Source organism: Rousettus aegyptiacus, unplaced genomic scaffold, assembly GCF_014176215.1.
Source record: "Rousettus aegyptiacus isolate mRouAeg1 unplaced genomic scaffold, mRouAeg1.p scaffold_m13_p_2, whole genome shotgun sequence".
NCBI classification, from domain to species: Eukaryota; Metazoa; Chordata; class Mammalia; order Chiroptera; family Pteropodidae; genus Rousettus; species Rousettus aegyptiacus.
This window is the reverse complement of record NW_023416295.1, coordinates 131654939-131677183: the sequence shown is the minus strand read 5'-3', so window position 1 is coordinate 131677183 and position 22245 is coordinate 131654939. Positions and strand designations below refer to the sequence as shown.

The 22245-nt window shown below is 46.6% G+C and overlaps 2 protein-coding genes across 3 annotated transcripts in view; both read right to left on the bottom strand.

The window, feature by feature from the left end:
- Positions 1 to 53: 53 nt before the first annotated feature.
- Positions 54 to 11246, bottom strand: PRKAG1 (protein kinase AMP-activated non-catalytic subunit gamma 1). Of its 2 annotated transcripts, XM_016151755.2 has the most exons (12): positions 11110 to 11246; positions 7353 to 7401; positions 2898 to 3007; positions 2650 to 2731; positions 2493 to 2551; positions 2307 to 2352; positions 2150 to 2204; positions 1767 to 1893; positions 1494 to 1659; positions 1311 to 1348; positions 898 to 1044; positions 54 to 775 (listed from the first exon to the last, which is right to left on the bottom strand). In XM_016151755.2, the coding sequence occupies exons 1-12, from the start codon at positions 11116 to 11118 to the stop codon at positions 671 to 673; spliced, it is 993 nt and encodes a 330-aa protein (XP_016007241.1). In that variant the 5' UTR covers positions 11119 to 11246; the 3' UTR covers positions 54 to 670. The 2 variants fall into 2 exon arrangements, with proteins under 2 accessions (XP_016007241.1, XP_036092197.1); XM_036236304.1 differs by lacking the exon at positions 11110 to 11246 and having other exon boundaries at positions 2898 to 3036.
- Positions 11247 to 11358: 112 nt separating this feature from the next.
- The window catches only part of KMT2D (lysine methyltransferase 2D), a 39680-nt gene continuing 28793 nt past the window's right edge, over positions 11359 to 22245 (bottom strand). Inside the window, exons 42-55 of the mRNA XM_016151758.2 lie at positions 22021 to 22188; positions 21714 to 21873; positions 20999 to 21074; positions 20651 to 20826; positions 20420 to 20550; positions 19606 to 19738; positions 19401 to 19528; positions 18105 to 19245; positions 17088 to 17224; positions 16857 to 16987; positions 14888 to 15173; positions 14590 to 14663; positions 14353 to 14461; positions 11359 to 14238 (exon numbers count right to left, since the gene is read on the bottom strand). Of these exons, the coding sequence (XP_016007244.2) occupies positions 14146 to 14238; positions 14353 to 14461; positions 14590 to 14663; positions 14888 to 15173; positions 16857 to 16987; positions 17088 to 17224; positions 18105 to 19245; positions 19401 to 19528; positions 19606 to 19738; positions 20420 to 20550; positions 20651 to 20826; positions 20999 to 21074; positions 21714 to 21873; positions 22021 to 22188 (2943 nt within the window). The 3' untranslated portion in view covers positions 11359 to 14145. The remainder of the gene's footprint in view (positions 14239 to 14352; positions 14462 to 14589; positions 14664 to 14887; positions 15174 to 16856; positions 16988 to 17087; positions 17225 to 18104; positions 19246 to 19400; positions 19529 to 19605; positions 19739 to 20419; positions 20551 to 20650; positions 20827 to 20998; positions 21075 to 21713; positions 21874 to 22020; positions 22189 to 22245) is intronic.

The following is a 22245-nucleotide window of genomic DNA, read 5'->3' as shown; positions in this document are numbered from 1 at the left end:
AAGGTTGAAGCAGGAATATCTACCAACTACAAAAAGCAAACACAGCAAAACCATGAAGAGGTTCCTGTCATTTTAATTAGGTTTTACATGAAAAGCAATAACCTCAGCTAACCACTCTGCCCTCCTCCTCCACCTAAACCCACCTCCCTTCATACGCACACAGCACAAGAACCCAAAGGCTGTCCTCCCTACTCCTCTTATGAGAAGAAATGTCACTAAATGGACTCAGCCTCCTCCATACAGCATGAAACAGGATGAATAAAAAGATTTTTATGAAGAGTTTTGTTGTGCTATTATCTTAGGCTGCAGTCAGGGACGGACATAGAGGCAAAAGCTGGGTAAAGGCTGGGATCTCTTAGAGACCAGAATTTGCCTGAGGGGCATGGAGTTCATATTTCACACAGAACAGAGGCTGAGTCTAAGAAGACAGGCTAGGATGGGCTGGGCTGGAAGTTTTCCTCAAGTGTATGTGTGAGGATAGGACAGCTAAAAATCCATTCTCCTCTCCCTCCCCACCTTTCCCAGCTCCCAGGTAGAAGGATGGGTGGGTGGGGGGTCCCAACCAGGGAAGAGAGTTACAATTCTCTCAAGGTTCCATCTGTGGTTCCCATAGCTTTGGGAGGGCAGTGAGTGGGCATATCCCTTGTTGCCATCTGACCCTTTCCCCAGCTCAGGGCTTCTCTCCGCCTGTGAGCACCAGGGCCTGCAGGATGTCCGACAGTGATACAATTCCCTTGACCACATCATTTTCATCCACTACTACAAGTCGGTGAACCTGCAGAGAGCAACAAGGGATATTTAGTGCCAGCCTCAGTAAGGGGGAGCCCTACCCTCCTTGCCAAACCCCTCTCTCAAGGCTGCTTCCCCAGTTCCTTTTGTGTCACTGTTCCTCCCTACCTCTGCTTCCACCAGCCTGTTAATGATGGTCTCCAGAGTCTCATGCAGGTAGCACTTGAGGACACCTTCAAAGTAATGTGATCGATGTTGCAAGGCTTTGGTCACAGACACATCTAGGTTGTTGTAGGTCTTTTCTGCTGCTAGATTCTGGGGAGAGAAAGGAAGGTGCTTGCAGGGAAGCAGGGAAGCCAGCCCTCACACCTGGAGCCCACCCAACCTCACCAGAGGAATTTAGGGCAGTTGTTAGCCATGCCCACGAGCCACACCCAGCTCATTCAATTCCTTTTCAAATAGGATTTGAAAGCCAGGAAGCTTCTTAAATCCCCTAGGTCCCAGAGGAGATTCTCTTTTCCCTCTCCACATTCAACAGGCCACCCCTTTCCCTACCTCCCAGTCCCTCCACAATCACTCACGATAACATCAAATTTGGAGTAGATGTCCACCACACGCCCTAGGGGGACAGAGGCAGCTCAGCAAGGAGAATTTGGCATCCGAGGCTCCCCTTGCCCAGAGAATCACCCTTCAGGCTGAGCTGAGAAGCCAGAGCCATCCTGGCTTCCCTGAAGCCCTCCCTCTCCTTTTGCCCAATCTCTTACCTTTCTCATCCACCACAGGCAGGGCTGAGACTCGGTGTTGTACAAAGATGCCCAAAGCCACGTACACAGGGGTGGTAGTGCGGACCATAGCGATGTTGGCGTAGGTGCCAATCTGTAGCTCTTCCAGAGACTTGGACATGAACTCTGGCTTGGGGAACTCAGTGATCTGAGGAAAGAGGTATCAGCTTGATTTTCAAGGTCCCCCCATACCACCCTTGGATACCCTTCCAACCCAGTATATAAGAAGTAAAAACTGGACTGAGGAGCACTTACAAACAATTTGAGGAACTTGAGGATACGCTTGTGGGTGAGGATGTACAAAGTGTTGCCTGATTCTGGGTCAATAACTGGCAGCCTATGGATCTTGTTTCGAATTAATGAAGAGACAGCATCAAACAAGCTGTGGAAAGGTTGGGGATAATGATAAGTACTACAGTGCTGGGCCTGAGGATGGTTAAGTAGCTCCTTAGAGCATGTTTATATACAGGGGAAACTGATAGTTGGGGGAGGGAAGGGTGTGTGTGTGTGTGTGTGTGTGTGTGTGTGTGTGTGTGTGTTTTTCTCTCTTCTGCCCCTGGATCTTTGGGTGTCTAGGGCCTTAGCAATTTTGATGGCAAGGCTCTTCCCCTTTGGATATATGGGTAGCTGGAACTCACCTGGCATTAGGAGAAATGCAGACAAGTGGTTTAAAGGAGTCCTGTAGGTACACCTCTGAAGGGAAAAGGAAGGTTCACAAAATACCACCATGGAAAACCATTTCCCAGGAAACTCTCCCTCCCTTTATCCTTTTACAACTTCCAATTCTCTACATACCTCTCCAAGTTTCTATCTTGTGTTCTTCCAGCTCATAGATCTGTACCTGGAGGCAGAAGCAACAGAACTTGAGACCTGATCTCCCTGCTTCATAAACTTCTTGTGGTTTGCTTGGAAGAAATGAAAATAAGGGACTTTGGGGAGGAGAAATGGTTTTGATCACTGGGCTAATTTAAAGTTCCTTACCAAGGCTGATTTATAGTAGCGGTGCAGGATATTGATGAAATCGGTGATGGTCAGCATGCCTAGAGGCCAAGACAAGAACCCTTAGCACTGCTCAAAGCTTTTCTCCATGCACAGCACAAGATGCCAATAATACTGTGTTCCAGAAATTTTTGCTTACCCACAAAGCTTTGCTTCTTACTATCCCACAAAGGGGCAGCTCGTACACCATTAGTCACCAGAGCAAAGAAAGCTTTTTTCACCTATAGCCAAAAGAACTATATTGACAAAACGGAAATTCACAGGCAGGCAGGACTTTAAAAAAACCTGGGATAGGTATGTTGGGGGAAAACAAGACATTAACCCCATAGAAAATATTACCCTTGGGATGAGTGGCTCTAAGGGGGAAGAAAAAAGGATTTCACCCACCTGCAGGGATGTATCAAATACAACCAATTTGGAGCTTGTGGGAATCAGGTCATAGCAGCGATGAGACTTCATGAAGGAAGTATACACACTATTGTTGGATTCTGGGGTCTCTGCATAGGGTGGGATAGTTAGTAGCTTCCTTCCATGCAACAACCCACAATCAAAAGAGGCAGAAAATAAAAATGCTGTAGTTGCTCAAATATTTAGAGCATGATTTTTAAAATAAGGTCCCCTATATTATTATCTGTATTGTTCCTACTGTACCATTAGGAACAAACCCCTCAGAAACCATTTCATCCAACTTCCATCTCCAGGTAGGACTATACCTATTGGCTCCTTAGGCAAAATATAGGCAATTGAAACAGAAAGTCTATAATATCTCATTAACCTGTTCTAGTCTAAAAGTTTTTTCTCATCTTTAATTCACATTTTCCCTTTCATATATTTAGCACATTTTCACTTGTTCTCTTTGCTCAATTAAGCTTCTTAAATTTTTTCTAAGACCTGCCAATGAGAAAGTCATGGTCCAAGTTGGGCCATTTCAGATCAATAATAAGTTGAAGCCCAATGCACAATCAACCTGGCCCCAAACACCGTGAGAGTCCATCTTGGGCTGACGGTAAGAAATCATCCCACCTATTCCAGACAAATGGGAGACTCTGTCTGTGTTTATCTTCCCAGTCTTCTGATTTTATTTGCTTGCTCTAAACTGGAGCAGCAACCCCCAAAATAATAGTCCAAATGTGCAACCTACTATGCTATGTGTACTTAAAAATACTGTATCATTTAATCCTTACAACAAATCTGTAAGGCAAATAGTGTCCTCATTTTTCAGATGAGAAAAACAGGCAGAAAGCAGGTAAATAAACTGCTCTAGTTCACAACATTAGTAAGTGACAAGAAAGACTCAGACACAGGTCTACCTGATTCCAAAGTTCATGCACTTAAATCTTATGCTAGTTGTCTTTAATTTTTAATTTTTTATCCAAAGTTATACAGGTACATAGTTTAGAGTCAAAAAGTTTTACAAATTTTGTCAAGAAAAATTGCAGTCCCTGGCACCCACTACCCTCTACTATCCCTATACAGAGATGAGAACACTTTTAGCTGATTTTTTGGTACTTATTTCTATGTCTATAAATAACAGGCTTAGATTGCTCTTTCTTGACTTTTTTACTTTTGAATATTATCTATTATGATCCAAGGAAGATGAGAATTTTTAGTCCTCTTTTCTACTGGGATCCCCATCACAAATATACACTACCCATTCCCTCCATCCTCCCAGAAGTTAAAATATAATGTTGGTTACATCAATATTTAAATAATTTTGACTGGATATTCATTATTCAGAGGTAAGCGAAACAGTAAACTGATTTTTTTTTCTTTCACAACTTTGTTTTCCTTGGAGTTAATAACTGTCTTATCTCTTCGTTTGCTTAACTTTCTATGTATAGTATTTATAACTAATTCAACCCCCAAACTCTTCACCGATTGTTTAAATCTCCTTTGAAGAAGTTCAGAAGCATTAAATAGTCTATCAATTTAAACTACCCAAAGAAGCCTTTTGGAGCCTTCTGACCTGCTCAAGTCTGGGCTGGTTTGCCCGGTATACTGCTGTCACCCTGAGATGTTCCCTCATCACCACCGAGGGGGCCGCTTTCACATCTCTCTATTGGCTCTCTTGTGTCCTATATCACGTGTTTTCATCTTTTTGAATACTCTCTTATTTTAGTGGAGCATATCTTCCAGTAGCTTCCTGAGAAAGGGTGCAACGTTTTTGAGGTCTCGCCGCCTGCAGATATCTTTATTTTACCCTCATCTTTGATTTAGAATTTGGCTGAATATAGAAGTCTAGATTGGAATTTATTTTCTATAGGATGTTGAAAGCATTGCTCCATTGTCTTCTAGCTCTGGTATGTTGGGAGTCTGAGGCAATTCTGATTCTTTGTATGTGACTTGTTTTTTTCTCTCTGGAAAGTCAGGATTTTCTTTATTGCCAGTGTTTTGAAATCTCATGATAATTGCACTTTGGGTGGATCAACTTCTTATACTGCGCTGAATAGTCAATGAATTCTTTCAATATGAAAACTAATGTCCTTGTTTCAGGAAATGTTCTTGAACTATTTCCTTGATCTTTTCCTTTGCTGTGTTGTCAGTTTTCTTTTTCTGTAACTCCTATCATTTAGATATTGGACTTCCTAAACTGACCCTTTAAGGTTTTGTTTTCAGTTTTCTTTTGGTGAGTTTTTTTTTTTTAAATTCTATTTCTGAGACATTTCTTCAACTTGATTTCCAAAACTCTTAGTTTAAATTTTTTGCCATTATACTTTAAATGTCAAAGAGCTCCTTTTTTCTCAAACTTAAAAAAATTATCTTGTACTTGTTTCATGGTGTTAATATATTCTTTATCTGAATGTACATTAATGTTAATTTTAAAGGTTTTCTTCTATATGCATTGACTTTTTCCCTCTGTTGTTTTTGCTTTTTCATTTTCATGGTGGGGGCAGTCTGGATCATTTTTTAAAAAAATGGTAGAGGCTTTAGATGTCTTGTAATTAATTCTTGGTTTAAAGGAGGGTTAAAAAAAAAAAAAAAGGAGGGTTCAAACCAGTCTTTAAAGCTGACTGGAAGCTCTAAGTATGTAAGTGAGCCTTGCTGACTGTGAGCCATTTAGATAGGAAATACTCAATAGTTACATTTTTAGGGCTTTTCCCTCAAGGAAATTCTAGAGATCATTCATTCAATGTCATGCTTGGAGGATGAAGTCTTTTCTGTCAGCATTCTGAAAACAACTGGGGTATTGGCATTCAATATAATTCACTTCATGCTCCTGTGTTTGGTATAATACCTCAGCCCTCAACTGGGTCTGAGTCCCTCTCCAGACCTCCAGTCTTTGTCAGAGTTGGAAAGAGAAGCTGCCCAGCTACACTCAATGGAGGAGGCAGTCTTGGGATCTGATTGCTTCTAAGACCTTCAATGCTTCTTGGCTTTCCCCACTGCTAGTTTATAATTCTGTTTTCTCAGGTCTGCTAAGTCATTTACCACTCTTCCATCTGCCTTCCAGCTTCCAAAAGTTCATTGCTATTGCCTCCTCTCTTGTTCTTCCTATTCTGGTGGGTTTACACCTTTTTAAAAAAATTCCTTTATAGTTGTTTTAGTGGCTTTTTGTGAAGGAAGAAAAGTAGACGCATATATTCAATCTACCATCTTTAACTGGAAGCTCACCATTGTTCTTCAAATTTAAAAACCCACAGACTCCCAAGAACATGTCTTTGACACCAGTTTAAGACACATTATGTTAATAGTTAAATACTATCATTTTAGGCTATGGGCCTACAAACATATTTGATTTGGCTTTCCTAATGTTTTAAAAATAAATCAGTTGCCAAATTTTAAAAATCTGGAGATTTACATATAAATCCAAATTTTTAGTTTCTTTTTAAAATCAGAAAATCTGACAAAACTAGGTTTTAAATTCCAGAATAGTAACTGTTGACCAGACCTTGATAGTTGCTGCCTCCTTTTAGATGCAATGCGATCTACAGGTTGTCAAAGTCATATGCAGCCCGTATCACTGCTTGGTTCATGTAGACAATTTGAGTTTCTGACCCTTTATCTTGGTGTTAATGCAAATGTACTCAGAAACATAAAACAGACACTGAAACCATGTGGTAGTACTCAATTATGAAGAGCTATCCAGATAATTCAAACTATCACTACAGTAACTTATTTGGATACCAACAAAATGAAAACAGAACATTAAAAAATTCTCGTGGAGAGCTCATAGACTCTTAATAATATGTCCTAGGATCTCATCCCATATTTCAATGCTCTGAGAAAGTGTTTACTCACTCCTAATGCCATAAATGTGTTTTTGGAAGACCTAAGAGTGTTCCTGGGCAAAATCCTACACCAGAGATGCCCAAAAATTCTGCCTCTTTCTCGACGACTTAGTTGGACCATTCCATTCTAACCAGGTATTTGGGCAGGTGCTGGAATTGCCTGGATTTTAGGGTTTAGTACCTTCATTTCTAGATTAGTTCTAAGGGCTTTCAAGGCCTTTCTATAATTTCTTGTGTACACTTAGTGGCTTTAGTGAGCTTGCTGGATGATAAAATCCTAGTGGCATTATTTCTGGGCTACTCACAAAATGCCAGGAACTTCTAAAACCTGGTTAGCCAGCCCAGAGTTGCCTATGGAAGTTTTCCCTGTACCTCAAAAGTTTTTCTCAAGTGGTTTGAATATTGAAGATATTGATCATCCCCACCCCCCAATATTTATTCCTGAGTGATCTTGACAAATTATTGTTCCTGGTTTGTATGGTTTTCCACATTATCTGGCCCAGCTTTGATTTTACCAAGGGGGACCCTAGGAGAGGTTTAAAAGCATTGCCGAAGACAAGTTAGGGTCAGGCTATTGCTTTCATACCCAGTTTCTTTTGTTTAGTACACTTACCTTGAGGATGTTCATTTTCCACAGCTGGGAAGCTATCTGAAGAAGTTACCTGGAGAGACAAAAGAAACAGAAATTCAGCCTTTCCTAGGCTCCATCCACTTTATCCTAGCATTAGAAGGGCTGGTGAACTAATGACTCCCTTTAAAGCACTATAAAACACTTTTGAAATATTAATTCATTTAATATTCATGACAACTCTGAGGTAAATACTATTATTAGCCTTATTTTCACAGATTAGGAAACTGAGGTTCAAGAAATATTAGGCAACCTGCCCAAGGTCACATGACTGGTAAGGGGTGGAATAGGGATTTGAACACAGATCTATGTGGTTCCAAAGTTCATGTCCTTACATATTACACTGCCTAATGAAACATTAGGTCTTAAAAGCTGAAACTAGAAATCTGGGCTTAGGGCTGGTCCTATAAGAATCTCACAGATCTACCTTATAAAAACACAGAAGCCAAAGACAACTCTGCTTTCACCCAAATACTAAGAATACTTGTGGGCACTGGAATCATAGGCATACCCCTTACCATTGAGAGAAGGCCACGTCTGGGGAAGATCCTAGCAGCTGACTGTCAGAGAGAGAGTTAAAGCTTGAATGGCTGAGGGGTGGATGAGCTGCAAAAATGTTCTGAAACTGGGGACATGAGTCCTCTCAGTACCCTTTTGAGTCGAAGGCTGCCACAGCCCAGAGGATGCTGGTTTTCCAAGTTTCCTTGCCCATGACAGTCTGAGATTAGAGAGTGCTTTGAATACAGAGAAATCTTCAGAAACATCTCTGTGCTCCCTCAAGTGGGGACATTTGGAAATTTCATTGTTATCTAGGAACCCAGGAGGGGTCATGATAATTTTCATCCACTTGAATCAACAGTTTGACTCCAATTGCTTTAGGTTATATCCCTAAACTAACTTAAAGTCATACTTGATCTCCATAGCTGATATAGTAATATAAAATTAAAGGCCTTGGCTTGAATCTGGGAGGCTGGCTGGTAAGCAATTTGGCAAGACAGCCCTAAACTTCCCTCCCCTAATGGGCCAGAGTAGGGGCAAACTATCAACTTGGCCTGGCATTTTGGCAAGGCTATCGGAACAACGGCCTCATCACTTGTAAGTGGAAGGGAGGGCTGTTCATTGGTAAAGATACACACATGACATATGATAGTCTCACAAAAATCTATATACAAAGACACAGAAACAGCTACTTGTATAAATTATTATTTCTACCATATAATACTGACATACCACACTATACTATACTATACTATACTATGCTCCAGTAATTTTTTTCTATCCAAGTAGATTATAAATTCCTGGAAGCCTGGGATTATCTTATACTTTGTAGCCCCCATACCATCCAGCACAGGGTTTTACATATTGTTTTGTTAACTCTCATATTGATAATGATAATGATGTCCACTGAGATGAACAAAGAGACATACGACTAAGTTACAGAGAGAAAAAGGATATATCCAGCTAAATAGAGCTACAGATACCTACAGAGGAGAGTCAGACACAGCTGAATGACTTTATCTTTCTGCCTGTTTCTCCACACAGGAGTGGAGTAATTATGTCCACTCCCCCTCTACTTTTAGTAACATAGGGGACGTGAGAAAGTACCACTGTACTACATAAGTACAAAATATTAGTACAGAGACACAGGTTGGAACTGACACATAGATTCATAATTTCTTTCAAACCACAGATGTTAGAGACTCCTCAAATACTTCAATAAAAAAACAAAACAGCACCTGTCCCTCCAATTGTTTTATTCTTACTGTGGTTCCCATCTTTGTTTTCTGCACTGCTCGCTCCCAGGTGCCTAGAACTATAGACCTGATTCCCCCAAGAATGAGCTATGCCAACATGTCTGCTTGGAAATGCAGAGTAGGGAATGACCTAAGCATGTCCTTAACATCAGCTAAACTGATATGTCTCAAGTCTATGTCTCTCCTTTCCACTTTCACAGATTTAACTTAGGCTTTTACCTTACTTCTGCAACATTCTCTAAACTAGTCTCCTGCCCTAAATCTATCTCTTCTTTAATTTGTCTTTCATGCTGTCACCAAGTTCTCTCACCAAGCATCTCAGGTTTCAAAAGGATTTTCTTTTCCAGCAACCAGGAGCTCATTACTTTCTGAAGTAGATCCATTTACAGAAAGCTGTTAAGAACAGTCTTAAAGCACACACACTGCCTTGCTCATAAATTTTCCACGGGTTCCCTTATTACAAAACAAAGATCAAACTTAGTGAGGTATGCAATACCTCCAACCTGACCTCACCCTACTTTTCCAGTCTTCTTTTTTCTCCCACTGTGACCAAAACCTAAAACTCCAGCAACATTAAGCCACTCTCTCATACCCAATTAATCTCTATATACCTCAATTTCTATGCTCTTGCTCACACTGTTCTCTTAACCTGCAAAGCTCTCTCAGGCTCATAGTAATTTTTTCCCTTCCCTGTGCTTCCAGTCCTTTGTTTGCATCTTGAGTATAGCATTGATTATAGTCTACCTCAAGTAATAGCTGTCACTGGTTTGCCCTCACCCTTACTCATTAGGCTGAGCATTTTCAAAGCAGGGATTTTCCTTTTGCTTCTTTTTAAAACAATTTCTCTCCCAAGAACCTAAAGTACATAAAGTGTGTGGGTTAAATTAGGAAATCAATATAAATTACATTGTAAACCAAAATACATTTACAAGTAAGAACTGTTATGTTATTTTGAATTTATGGAATCAGACCACTTTTTCTTGTTCTAATTCTCTTAATCTGTAACAAGTGACTCCCTGGCCTGGGTGATCAATTGCAAATCAGTCTACCACTTTGGTCTGTCTTCTTTTTTATAATCTGAGGGACATGTTACATCTCCCTGCAGGCAGAGAAAGGATGCAGTAAAATAATTACTCTGGGCAGGTAACTGACCCAAAGAAAGGTGAACCTGCAGCCTATACACAACTACGGAATCAGATGATAAAAACCAAGATAGGAAAGTTACTCTGCTTGAAGAGGCTTCATGATTATAAACTCTTGGAGAAGGAAGTTAATAGAAAGGGTTCGAGTGCTAGAAAAGGCTCCTGTGAGTCCATGTAGCAGAAAGTCTGCAGCATCTCTGGGAGGATGACATGGACCTGCCTCAATTGCTCAATGCCTGCTTACCAAGAATGGGTTATTCCAACATGCCTGCTTAGAATCGCAGAGCAGGGAATAATCTAAACTTGTCCAGGGACTCGAAGGCCTCTAAACGATCTCCTTCCTCTTTCAGGGAAAACCCACTTTTCAGTCTTACTAAGGGAATGTGACCTCACGGGACACTTCGAGACAGTATAAATGTCTTTCAGATGTCCCTCTTTCCAGGGATTGCAGAGATCACACTTAGACAACCAAGACCGGGTGCTACCTGCAAGCAGGGGTCTCTCGGAATCCCCCTGCCACTCACAGGAAAGCTGAATAACAACCCTGCTCTCTCAGGCAAGCCTCTGAGGGGCTTGACGTGCTAAGAGGAAAGAAGTCCCGCGATCCAAGGAGGGAGCTAGCTACTGCCCGCTCCGCTGAGAGTACTGCAGACGGAAGGCAGGCACGGCGCGGCCCATCTCAGTCGATGCACCCGGTGAAAAAACGCAGTGGCAGTGTAAAGGGCAGGTTAGACACCGGCTTCTCGTTTACTGGGTACCAGCGCTAGCCCCTGCCCAGGCCTCCCCGAACCCTATCCGGGGCCTCCGGCTCCACAGCGCCCCCCGCCGCCCTCCATTGCTCCTCACCGTCTCCATTGCAAGACGTGCCTGCTGGCTACGTTCGCTTTAGGAAGCTTGCGGGATGAGGCGGTAGGCCCCGCCCACGTCCGGTACCGCTACGCCACTTCCGCTTACGTTAGAAGAGACGCCAGCTAAAGGCGGAAAAGAGGGAGCTCACCCTTCCGGTGCGGCCTCGCCTGGTAACCGCCCTCCCTTGAGTTCTATCGGACCTCACAGATCTGGCTGACGGCGAGGGTGATGGGACGGAGCCGCTTGTATTTAAAATGTTCTTTTTTTATTTGTCGTTTAAAAACAAACTTGGAAGAAGCAAAATCCAAAACTTGCCCTTTGCCTCTTGCAACATAAATTATGTACAGTTCAGAATGATCGCCAATACAAAACATGCCAAGGACAGGGGCGCTGCGGGTGGAGGGAGACAGGGCGCTTTAAAAAAGGGAATCATTTCATCCGCTGTTACGAAGGACCAACCTTGCTGTACAGGATACACACAACACAAAATAAAGTCTTCACGGGATTCACACTTGTCAGCGATTTATTTTTTAAAAAGGGGGAGGGTCCTGGAGGTGAAGGGAGAAGACTGTAAAGGGGAAAAACTGAAAGTTGAATATGTGCAAGTGTAAACCAACCCAAAATACAAACACGGGGGAGGGGGGAGCGGGGAGGAGGGAATTCTGATGCAATTATACAGGCGGGGTACTTAAAAAAACCAACAACCAAAATTCCAACTTTGTAGCTTGGGTCTGAGTTAGTTTATATAAAAATTAAAAACTGTATAAGGTTTCTTTACTAAATTCTACAGGACTACCGGATACCTAGCATATGCTTAAAAGTCTGCCCCCTCCCCTTTTCCCAGTCTCAGGGCCCAAGCCCCAATCAGAACCTGACTCACAGGAGCCAATCTCCCCCTCCCTGTAGCCTAGACCTTTTGCTTTTGGAAAAGGAACACCCACTGGCTTTGGAGGTAGCAGCCCAGTCTCCCCACTGTCTGATTTAATCACAGCAGTGTCTGAGGGGGGGGGGATGTTATTCTCTTAAACGTTTGCAGCTTGAAACAGTTGAGGAAGCAGCTTAAAAAAAAAAAAATCTCCCTACCCCCATCAATCCACAACCCCCCAAATTCAAAAACAAAAACAAACCTAAAATCACAACAGCGACCGTGCTCCCCCTCCAGCAGGCCTGCCCATCCACTGCCACCAAGCCCACCCCTACACTCCAGACATTTTATTCTTGAAAATATTAATTACAAAATGCCCTTTGCCCACAGCCCCTAGGAGAGAACTGCATATAAGCTTCATCTTCAACCCCACAGCTCCCTATCAGAGAGGGGTCTGGGGCCTCACTCACCCCCTGATCTACCCCTACCCCCAGGAAGAGGTTCAACTGCAGCACAAGCTTGGGCAGAAAGGGGAAGGACAGGGAAGCAGGGAACCAACCCATCACCCTCTGGCTCCCCCTGGGGCTAGCTCACTTTTGTGCGTTACAACGGTAGTCCAACTATACAACAGGGGGCCGGAATTGCCCAGCCTTTTTACCCCCACCTTACAGCAGTCACAGCCAGGGGGTGGGGAGGAGGGGGTGAGGAAAAGGGCGGTAGGTTGGGTAATGGAGGGGGCCCCCCCACAAGGGGAGCTCCAGGTGTCCGCCCCACGCCCCCCTACCATTTATAAACTGGTTTTGTAAAAAGAAAATAGATATATTTATATAGAATATATAAAGCACAAAAATTAGTAGTTTTACATTTGCTCTCCCCGGGGGTGGGGGGAGAGGGGAGGGTTCTCACCTCCAGCCGGCTCCCCCATGCCCCACAAGACTATGTACAATCCCATGTATAAATAGATAAATACCCCCCACCCTCCCCTCGCTGACACTAAGCTCCCCACCCCCACATCACCACCCCTTCCCACCAGACCAGCAGCAGTTTGGTGACTGAGGGAAAGTGGGAGCTCCGGGCCACACCCTGCCTCACTGGGTATGGGCATGCCACTCAGGGATAGCCCACACCCTACCACCCACCCACCCCATCTAGGGGCTGGAGGGCAAATGGGCTCATGATGGGGTTGGGAAAGCAGGAGGGAGATATCCTGGTCCTAGGTTTAGCACACACCTCCTGCCCCCATGTCCAGATGGAGAAGGAAGTCCTAGAGTAACTAGGGAACAGTCATCCCCAATCTTCATCATTAGCCTCAACCGCCATCCCATGCCCAGAATTAAAAACGAAGATGGATTTTTTGTTGTTTTCTTCTTCCTCCTCCTACCCCCCTTCCACCCACTCAGAAGAGGGCAGTGAGGTGGGGGAGAGGGTTGGGGCAGTAGGGGGCTTGGAGAGGGTCTCACATTTCAGAACAGCAAAAAATCCAACACTTAAATGAGGTAGGTGTGGGTGCGGGGTCTCCTTGCCCGGCTTGCCCGGCTTGCCCTCCTGGGCAGCTGGGCGCCTCTTTCTCGTTCATGTTGCATTTGTCAGAGTGGAAAACAAGGAAACACAACCCATAGAGAGACAAACACAGAGAAGAGGGAGACAGAGACAGATTGAGAGGGAAAGGGATGGGGGTGAGGGTGGGGGCAGAACCTGGCAGGCAGGGCCAGGTGTGGGACCCGGCCTTTGGGATTGTCAAGCTTAGTCAAGTCTCTTTGCAGCCTTGAGTTGGGCCAGAGAGGTCGGTGGGAGCAGCAGGGCTGTGATGCCCAGCCACATATCCTCCTCCCCACTCCCTGCTGCCTCCCAGATGCTTCTGGGTAGTTCCCGGCCCATATTCCCCTCAAACCTGAGATGCCCAATGGCTGCTTCTGTCTGGCCCCTCCTGGAGCTGGGGGCAGAAATGCCAGCCTGGGGGCCGGTGGCGGGGAAGAGGGTTGTCCCTGGTCCCCAGGGTGGGCTTGGCCTAGGGCCCTCTGCCCCAGCCTCCCGCTCCAGGGGCTCCGGTCAGCCGGCAGCCCCACCCCTGGGTCCTGGCTCTGGCTGCTACCTCTCTTCCCCCTCATCCCTTTCAGGGAAGAGGTTGGGGGTAGGGGGACTCCCCTGCCTGGTAGCCTCAAAGCTTTTTAGTTCATCCATTTCCGACAATTCCAGGCTCCACAGTGGCAGGGGATCTTGTGCTGATCGTCCTCAAAGTCAAACTGATAGTCATAGGTCAGCTGTTAAGAGAAGAGAGCAGAATCAGTGCCAACCCCCTAGAAAAGATCTGATCTGAAGACAGTGGTCTTGGAACTTGACTTGGGAATGGCAGAGAGAGAGCTGCTTCCTCTCACCTCCTCTCCTTTGGGGATTCGCCGGCTGGAGATGATGATGATTTTATCCTCCTTATCAAATGTCACAACTTCCGCCACACAGTTAGGGGCACAGGAATGGTTAATGTACCTAGGCAGTGGGAAAGCGTCAGGGACACCAAGATAATTAATTTGGGATGGTTTTGGTTCCTTGTTGGCTCATCCCCAGGGTATCGCCCTCAGGGACCCCAAAAGTCCCTCCTTCCTCATTCCTCTCACCTGGCAGGGCCTCCAGTCAACGTAGCATCAATCACATGTTCATTGTTTATCCGGAACATGTAGATGCCTCGATTCTAGAAAAGCAGAAGTTGTAGAAGGGGCAAGACAATGGCCATGGTGTGGTTGTGGGATCAGATAGCAGACTCAGGCAGTGAGCTTCATTTATTTTTCTTTTCTTCCACCTTTCACCTCCTCCTCCCACAACATTCCACACCTCCTCCCCTGGATCCCATCCTGACCCTTGTTCCTTGGCTGAGTATGGACCATGCACCATGATGGCCCCTCTGTCAGCCCATACCTGCTCCTCATATATTTTCTCCCGCCGGTTGGCCACCTCGTTGCGAATGATGGTGCCAATGTACTCGATGACCATTGTGTGCTTTTCTAGGTCCTTGGCTGCATAGAGCCCCAGGCCCTGGATGCGGGAGCGAGCCAGATACACATTGTTCTTCCATTCAGTGCGTAGCCGCCGGTACTGAGACGACTTGGAGTGCACAAACTGCTTGCTGTATGGGGTGTTCGTCTCGCCTGTGAAGGTGCTCTGATATGCCTTGGACATGCTGGTGCTGTTCAGGGTGTGGGGCCTGGGAGGTGACACAATCCATGACAAGACAGCTCTCCCTCAGACCAAGCACACACTGCCCACCTCCTCCCTGGGATGTGCAACATGCCAGTTAGGGGCATGTGCTGCCTTGGGAATGGAGTGGAGGCATCTGGGTCTTGGCTTTGGTGAGGCAACAACTAGCTACAGGGATCCTTCTGACACCCTGGGTGGCACAGAGAGCCGAGGATGTGGGATAGGGAGGTGGAGGGAGGGGAGGCACCAATTCCCCTACACTGAGCCCGCTATCCCAACTCCTCACATCTACCATCCTCCTGCCAAACCGTACTCAAGGCCATGTGCTCCTCTGGGAGGAATTGCTCAAGCAGTCCTGGCCTGGAATTTAAGCTCACGGTTTGCTCAAACATCTTGAGTCCTACCTCCTACATATACTTGAAGCTCTGAAAATGGAGGTCATGTCTACCACATTGGGCTGGATTTGAATTAAAACTGGCTCTGGATTCGCAGCCAAAAAGTGGTATCCTGTCCTTTCTTTAGACTGTCCCCTTCCCTGACATACCATTGGGCTCTGTGCAGATGGCTCAGTGCAGGGGAATGACTGTTGCCTGGCAGGTTGCCTTTTTACCACCCTTGGGCACTAGCCAAATTCTTGCCCATCCCAGAGCAGTGGTTTTCAAACGGTTTGACTCTTTTTTATTTAGCAGAAATCTTTTTATTTCTTTAACAAAATGTTATTGGAACTCCAATACATAAACTAGATAAAAACAGAACTCTTCTGGTAGAATCCAATTTGGGGAAGGGGGAGTTACACATGGGAAGGGCCAAGTTCTACCTGTTAATTTTGTGTGTTCCAAGGTGTTTTGGAATACACATAGTTTGAAAACCACTGTTATAGAATATCAAGGACTAGGGCTGACTGGGGTAGAGTGTGACACTCTACGACAGCCTGAGGAGCAACCAAAGGCCTTTGTGAAAGCCCTGCTACCATGAATTCTGCCTCCCTCTACCCAGGACCAAGGTCGGGCTACTGTGGTACACAGAAGGAACAGTGAACCACAAATCAACAAGTAAGGTTCTGGTCCCAGCTGTGTGACCCTTTATCTAGTCACTTAACCTTTCTCAGCTGTAAAATGGGGGTCCATACCACCTGCCCTACCTACCTCATAAGGTTGTTGTGAGGATCAAATGAGATAATGGATGTGAAAACGCTTTGAAAAAAAAAGTATAAAGTGCTATACAAATTTAAGGTTTTATTATTTTTCTATTATATATCTATTATTTACTTTTGAAACAAACTGAGCCTGGGGAAGGGAAGGTGACCCTAGCACACATGGGACATCTGAGATCTGGGCGAATCACAGGCCCCCTGGAAGCAAAACAGGAGAGGAAGGAGGTGACTGGGTCCCTTATACAGTTCATAGAATTTCAACACTGTCTACCCAGAACCTCCCCAACAACTATTCCCAGGGAGCCCAAGCTAAGTGTGTCCTAGACCCCAGGTCAACCCATGACACCTGAACAGGTTGAGGGGAGGAGGAAAGGGACACCCTAGTGACACCTGCATACCCTCTAATCAGGAGATCTTCAGTGAACCCCAGTCTCTCCAAGGGAACTCTGACCTGTAACCCCAAACCTTCATAATTGGCCGAAAGGTCTCTACCAACCCCCATGCCCACATCCCACGGCCCCAGGCCGACAAGCTCACCGTTTGTAGTGTGTGAGGATTTTAGGCTCCGATCGGGCACAACCAGTGGGGTTGATCATGAGTGGTAGCTCCATTAAGGGGTGGCGTCCATAGCGGAATAAATAGTTTTGACAGCTCTCCACTCCAGGCAGCTGTGGGCACATGTTGTGCTCACCTTAGCCTGAGCACTTCTGGGGCAGGACCAAAGTACTCAGTGCCCACCTGGCCCCCCAGCCCCAGGTCCCTCCTTACGGATTCAGCTATGCGCAGGACAGCATGCACTGTCAGCCCAAAGAGCTCCTCGCCTTTCAGGTACTCAGGGAAGAGCCGCAGCATATCGGCCTCTTTTCTCATGGCAGCCACAGGCTCGATGATACGATTCCACACAGCTAAGAGGCAAGGAAAAAGAGCAGCCCTCAGACGCAACATCTGCTCAGTGACCTCAGCCCTAACCTGAATTGGGAGCTGCGGTTGTTTCCTGTAGCCTGCACGCCTCCCTGTCACAGGGTGTACGGCTCTTCCGGACTCGCCCTTGGCCTCCCAATGTCATTCTCCCTCAGTAAGCCAGGATGCTTCCCACTCCAGAGGGGCATCAGAATGCCTTGTGACACAGAAACATGAACCTAAGGCCCAGGAGACCTGGCACAAGCTATGGACCTTGCTGAGAGCCAGAACAACAGGCACATTTTGGCATTGGGAAAACTTGGGTTCAGGTCTTCATATTGGCCATGGGACCTTAAGACAAAAAGTTAAATCTAAGACTGTTTTAACCTGGGCTTAATAACACTACTTACCTGAGAGGATTATGTAAAAAAGAAAAAAAAAACCTACATAAAGCCCTTAAACTTAATTTGTGGCACATACTACGTGCTCACTAAAAGGTAACTACTCTTATTATTTTCATCATTAACCCTAAAACTGAGATCAAAAGAATTCTGTCCAAGGAAAAGCAACCAAAGAGAATTCATGGTTAGGATGAGTTTGGGTGAGCCAGATGACAGAGTCATGGAACAGTACTGTTGTTTCACTAAGGATGAAAAAAGGAGCCAGTACGAAGTTATTTAGATGAGCAAAATATCATCAATTACAAGGGAATTTAAGGTGAATAAGAGAGGCTAAAATACTTTCTTTGCGGAGTTTCAAGAGACCTCCACATACCCGAGGTGGAATTCATCACTCATAAGGACCCTGCAGATCCCTTCTCAACACTGTAAAGGTGATTCCAGGGGAAACTTGCCCATATTACCATTTCCAGGGCCCAGTGCTCACCCTGAGGAGAGGCATCTGTGAAGACCAGGTCCTCTAGGCCCTGCTCGATGACTTTGATTACAAACTCTGGCCGTCCATTGTTCTCGCTGATGGAACAGCGATAGCAGCAGCGGCGGTTGTTGGTGCGGAGGCTCCAATAGATGCGTGTGGCTTCGTAACCCACAGGATAAAGAGCAGTGGCACTGTGGAAGTCAGCCATCTGGTGAGGGAGCAGCTGTCCGATGGCATGAAACACAAGGCCCCCCACCCGGAACATGTGCAGCCGCTCTCCCCGCTGGATGATGCTGGCAATTTGCTTCACTTCATCCCGCTCAATGTAGACACGCCGGAAGACAGCAAAAGAACTCAGTTCCTGCTCACAGGGCCCCTTGATCTTATGCATTGGACACAGCATGGTCTTGTCCTTGAAGAACATGCACTTGGCGCGAATAGCGCAGGCAAAATGGTAGACATTGGGACACCGCATGCGATTGCAGCTGCTAGTGGCACCAGTGCGCTGGCACAGGGAGCATTTGGTTAGCAGTCCTCGGTGCAAGGCCACCTCCACATTCATCAGCGCCCCACCCTGGGTCTCATAGACCTCCGTGGACCACAGAGCACAGTTGAGGTGCACCCACAGGTCCAGGTCCAGGTTCAGTAAGCGGGCAGGCCCATCAGTGGCCCCATCACCCTCTTCATGACAGAAGCAGCAGCGCCGCATGTCGCGAGGCACCTTGTCAGGTCGCAGGGCTGTGCCAAGCTGTTCCATAAACTCTGCCACTTCCCGCTCATCCTCCTGCTGCCCACCGCCCTTCTGGATGGTCAGCAGCAGCCGTAGCCGCTTCCAACGCACTCCCTTCCACTTCTTGAGCCGAGGAGGTCGGGAATCTTCACCTTCTTCAGGGGGCCGGGCTCGGGGCTTGGGCCGGGCAGATTCAGGGGATGAGGCCAGGGGCAGAGGCGAGGGGACTGGTGGCTCAGCTAAGGGTTCAGCTGGGAATTCAACCAGTGGTTCAGCAGGGGGGCTGGCAGGAGAAGGTGCCAAAGGGGATGGGGGAGGGGAGGGTTCTTCAGGAGGTGGGGCCGAGAGCTGCCGCACATCCAGATTGGAAACGTTGTAGGTATAGCTGTGTTGGGTGGGTAGTTCTGGGATGGGGCTCTCCTATGGGAGGGAGGCAAGAGCCCTGTATGGTTAGTGCCAATTCCTTACTTAACTAGCCTTCTCTCTCCTTCCGCCCAGATTCCACTCTCCCAAAAGCCCTGTCTGCCTTCTTTGTCCTAACCAGATACCCACCTCTTTTTCTCCCCCAGACCCACCTGTTTCAGAAGGCTTAAGATGTCTAGCTGGCTCTTGAGGGTGTAGCCAGGCAACACCGCATCAAACTGCTTCAGCCAGTCAGGGCCACCTTCTGGGCTCTTGCCTCCCAGACCCTTTTCTTTGCCACCTGCAGGAAGGAAGGCATCAGAACCTCCATCGGAATCATTCCCCTCAGGTCCCAAGGAGTTTTCCTGCCACACTCACCAGGGCCCTCAGTTTCCCCCTTCTTAGGCTCAATGCCTGCTCGGGCAGGGCTCTCTGGGAACAGCACCTCGTAGGAGTTGGGGATCTTCATGCTTAGCAGCTCTGCCACTGCCACCATCACACCATTCAGGTTCTACCAGGGCAAGAAAGGGGAGGGGAGAGCCATATCAGCAGAGTGTGTGCAGTGAGTACTACCACTGGCTTGGTGGGGACAAGGACACCTAAAACACAACTCCCCAAGTGGCCAGTCAGTCCTGCCCCTGGGCCATCCTGCTCTTCTCACACACTTGCTTTATAGTGGGCTTTCCCAAACTGCCGTGGTCATTAACAAAAACTCCACAAAAATGGGCCTGTGTCAATTAAGTTTAGGAAGTGATACACACTATTCCATAACTTGGGCGATCCATGATACATATTAGCAAATTACAGCATCTAAGGAGTCTTGCAGTTAAGAACCCTGTTTTGTTGTTTTAACTGAGATGTTTCTATTTTCTTTGACTATAAAATTCTATATTTTTTTAAAAAGTTTCACCAAATATGATGGGGACATGCTGTCTGTAGTATGTGTCACATTATATACACTCTCCTTATTTATTGACTTGATATCTTTATCATAGAACTGTGACCCCCCCCCGCCCAAGGGCAGGACCCACATAAGCTTCATTTACTCTAATTCCATAGCCTCTAGCCCAGGCTTTCACACTCAGTAGGTCTTTGGTACTTAGTTTTGAACAACTGAATTTATTCAAACAAGTTCCAGGGACGGTCCTCTGACCAGCATCCCCTAAGCCTCTGAGGCACCCCCAGGACACACCTTGGCTGCAGCAGCAGAGACTGTCAGCATGACTGACACCTCACTTCCTTTGCCCTTTTCCCAAGTTGTGGCAGGCAGCTTTCCAGGGGCCTGCAGGTCCAGGGCCTCATAAGGTTTGGTGTCTGGGAAGACTAAATGAGAGAGGGACGTGTGTGAGTCCCAGCTGCCTCTCCCCCCCAGCTCTGACAACCCAGCCTGGCCTGGCCTGGCCATGCCCGGGACAGCCCCTACCTGGGATGCTGGCCCGAGGAATGATGGGGATGACGGGGGAGAGAGCTCGGTCTTCCTGCTCCCATCGGCCTGAGCCCAGCTGAGGAAAACGAGGGGCCTCCTCTCCCAGGATGCTCTCAGGAGATGAAGCTGGTACAATGCTATCAGGAGAATCACTATCCTCATCACTCTCCATTCTGTGGGCCAAAAGTAGAGACATTTGTCACTACAACCCTGCAGATCCATACTTCTGAATCTAGAAATTAGTGGATATCAGTCTTACTTGAAATCTGCAATTAACCATAGGAAAAATGAAGCAACCTGTTTCCTACCCCCATCCCTCAACCCCATTTTCATCCCCACCCCCACCTGACATCCTCAGTCTGATTGTGAGGGGGTGTAGGCAAGGCGGCCAGCAGGTCTAGACTCTTCACCTCTGAAGCATCTGAAGAATAGGCAGGAAGAAGAGGAGTCAGGCTGAGGGTAGCCAGATCTGAGGGTGCTTTATCCTCCACATTTTAGGCCTGGCTAGTACAATATCTAGCTTAGCTATCATGACCATTGTCTATCCATCCACCCACCTGCTAGTTTGGGGCAGATGAGCTGTATTTGAGCCTTTCTGATGTGCCAGGCCTTGAGTTTTAGGTACACTTTCTGTTTATAATTTTTTAACAACTCCATTAAGTGAGTATTATACCTGTTTTACAGTGAGGAAACTCAGGCTCAGAAAGGTCAATCAAGTTATGGGGCTGTAGTAACGCAGCTAAATGAACACAGGTGCCAGGATTCAAATCCAGATCTGACTATAGTTTTGTACCAAGGCTGGGTGTTTCTTATAAACAAAAGCTTCACTAACACTCTCCCTATCATCCGCCTCCCCTGCTGCCTTTGCTCTAAACTCCAGAAGCTCAACCTTGCCTCCAACAAATCAGTCCTAAAGAAGCCTTTCCTATCTCACGCACCAGTTGTTTCAGAGTTAACAGGCAACCACTCCTATCTCAAACTACATGGCAGGGTACACTGACTGGCTTGGACCCCAGCCACAAAATTCTACTGAAGGAGGCCCACTCTGTCCTGGACTTACCCCTCAGAGTCCCTTCAGTATCTCGGGCAGAGGTGGCATCCTTGGGGTGTTCCCCCAGTTCTTCAGAGGGAGTGACACCATTGACCATCTTCTGCTGCACCGATGGGGGTGGGGTGGGGGGCAGCGACGAGGGTGGTGTCGGCGGGTTACTCGGGTTATTCTGGGGGTGGGGTGGGGTGTTGTGTGCAAGATGGCACAGGGAGACTCCTGCCCCATACTACAACAGCAACTTCCTGAAGACTTCCTCTCCCACCTCCACCTCCCCAAGAACCTCATCATCCCCAAAAGGTATTGCCATTTTTCTGACCTTGGTAAGCAGCTGGGAATAGTAGTCAGGGCCAGTGGGCAGCGCCCCACTTCCAAAAGCCCCCCTCAGCTGGCACTGCCCATTGATTGGGCAGCCACTGCCAAAGGGAGCAAAGAGGCTAAAATTGGCGGTGATGGTAGGCTCCGTTAGGGGCAGCAGGGACAGCTCCTATGAGGGGCAAGATGACAAAGTTGGAAAACTGCAGCTTGTACATCTCTGTCACTG

Coding starts and splice junctions, on each gene's coding strand:
- PRKAG1 (XM_016151755.2), bottom strand. Junction 2,353..2,492: donor GCTACTATAAATCAGCCTTG/GTAAGGAACTTT, acceptor TTCTGCCTCCAG/GTACAGATCTATGAGCTGGA. Junction 776..897: donor ACAGGCTGGTGGAAGCAGAG/GTAGGGAGGAAC, acceptor TGCTCTCTGCAG/GTTCACCGACTTGTAGTAGT.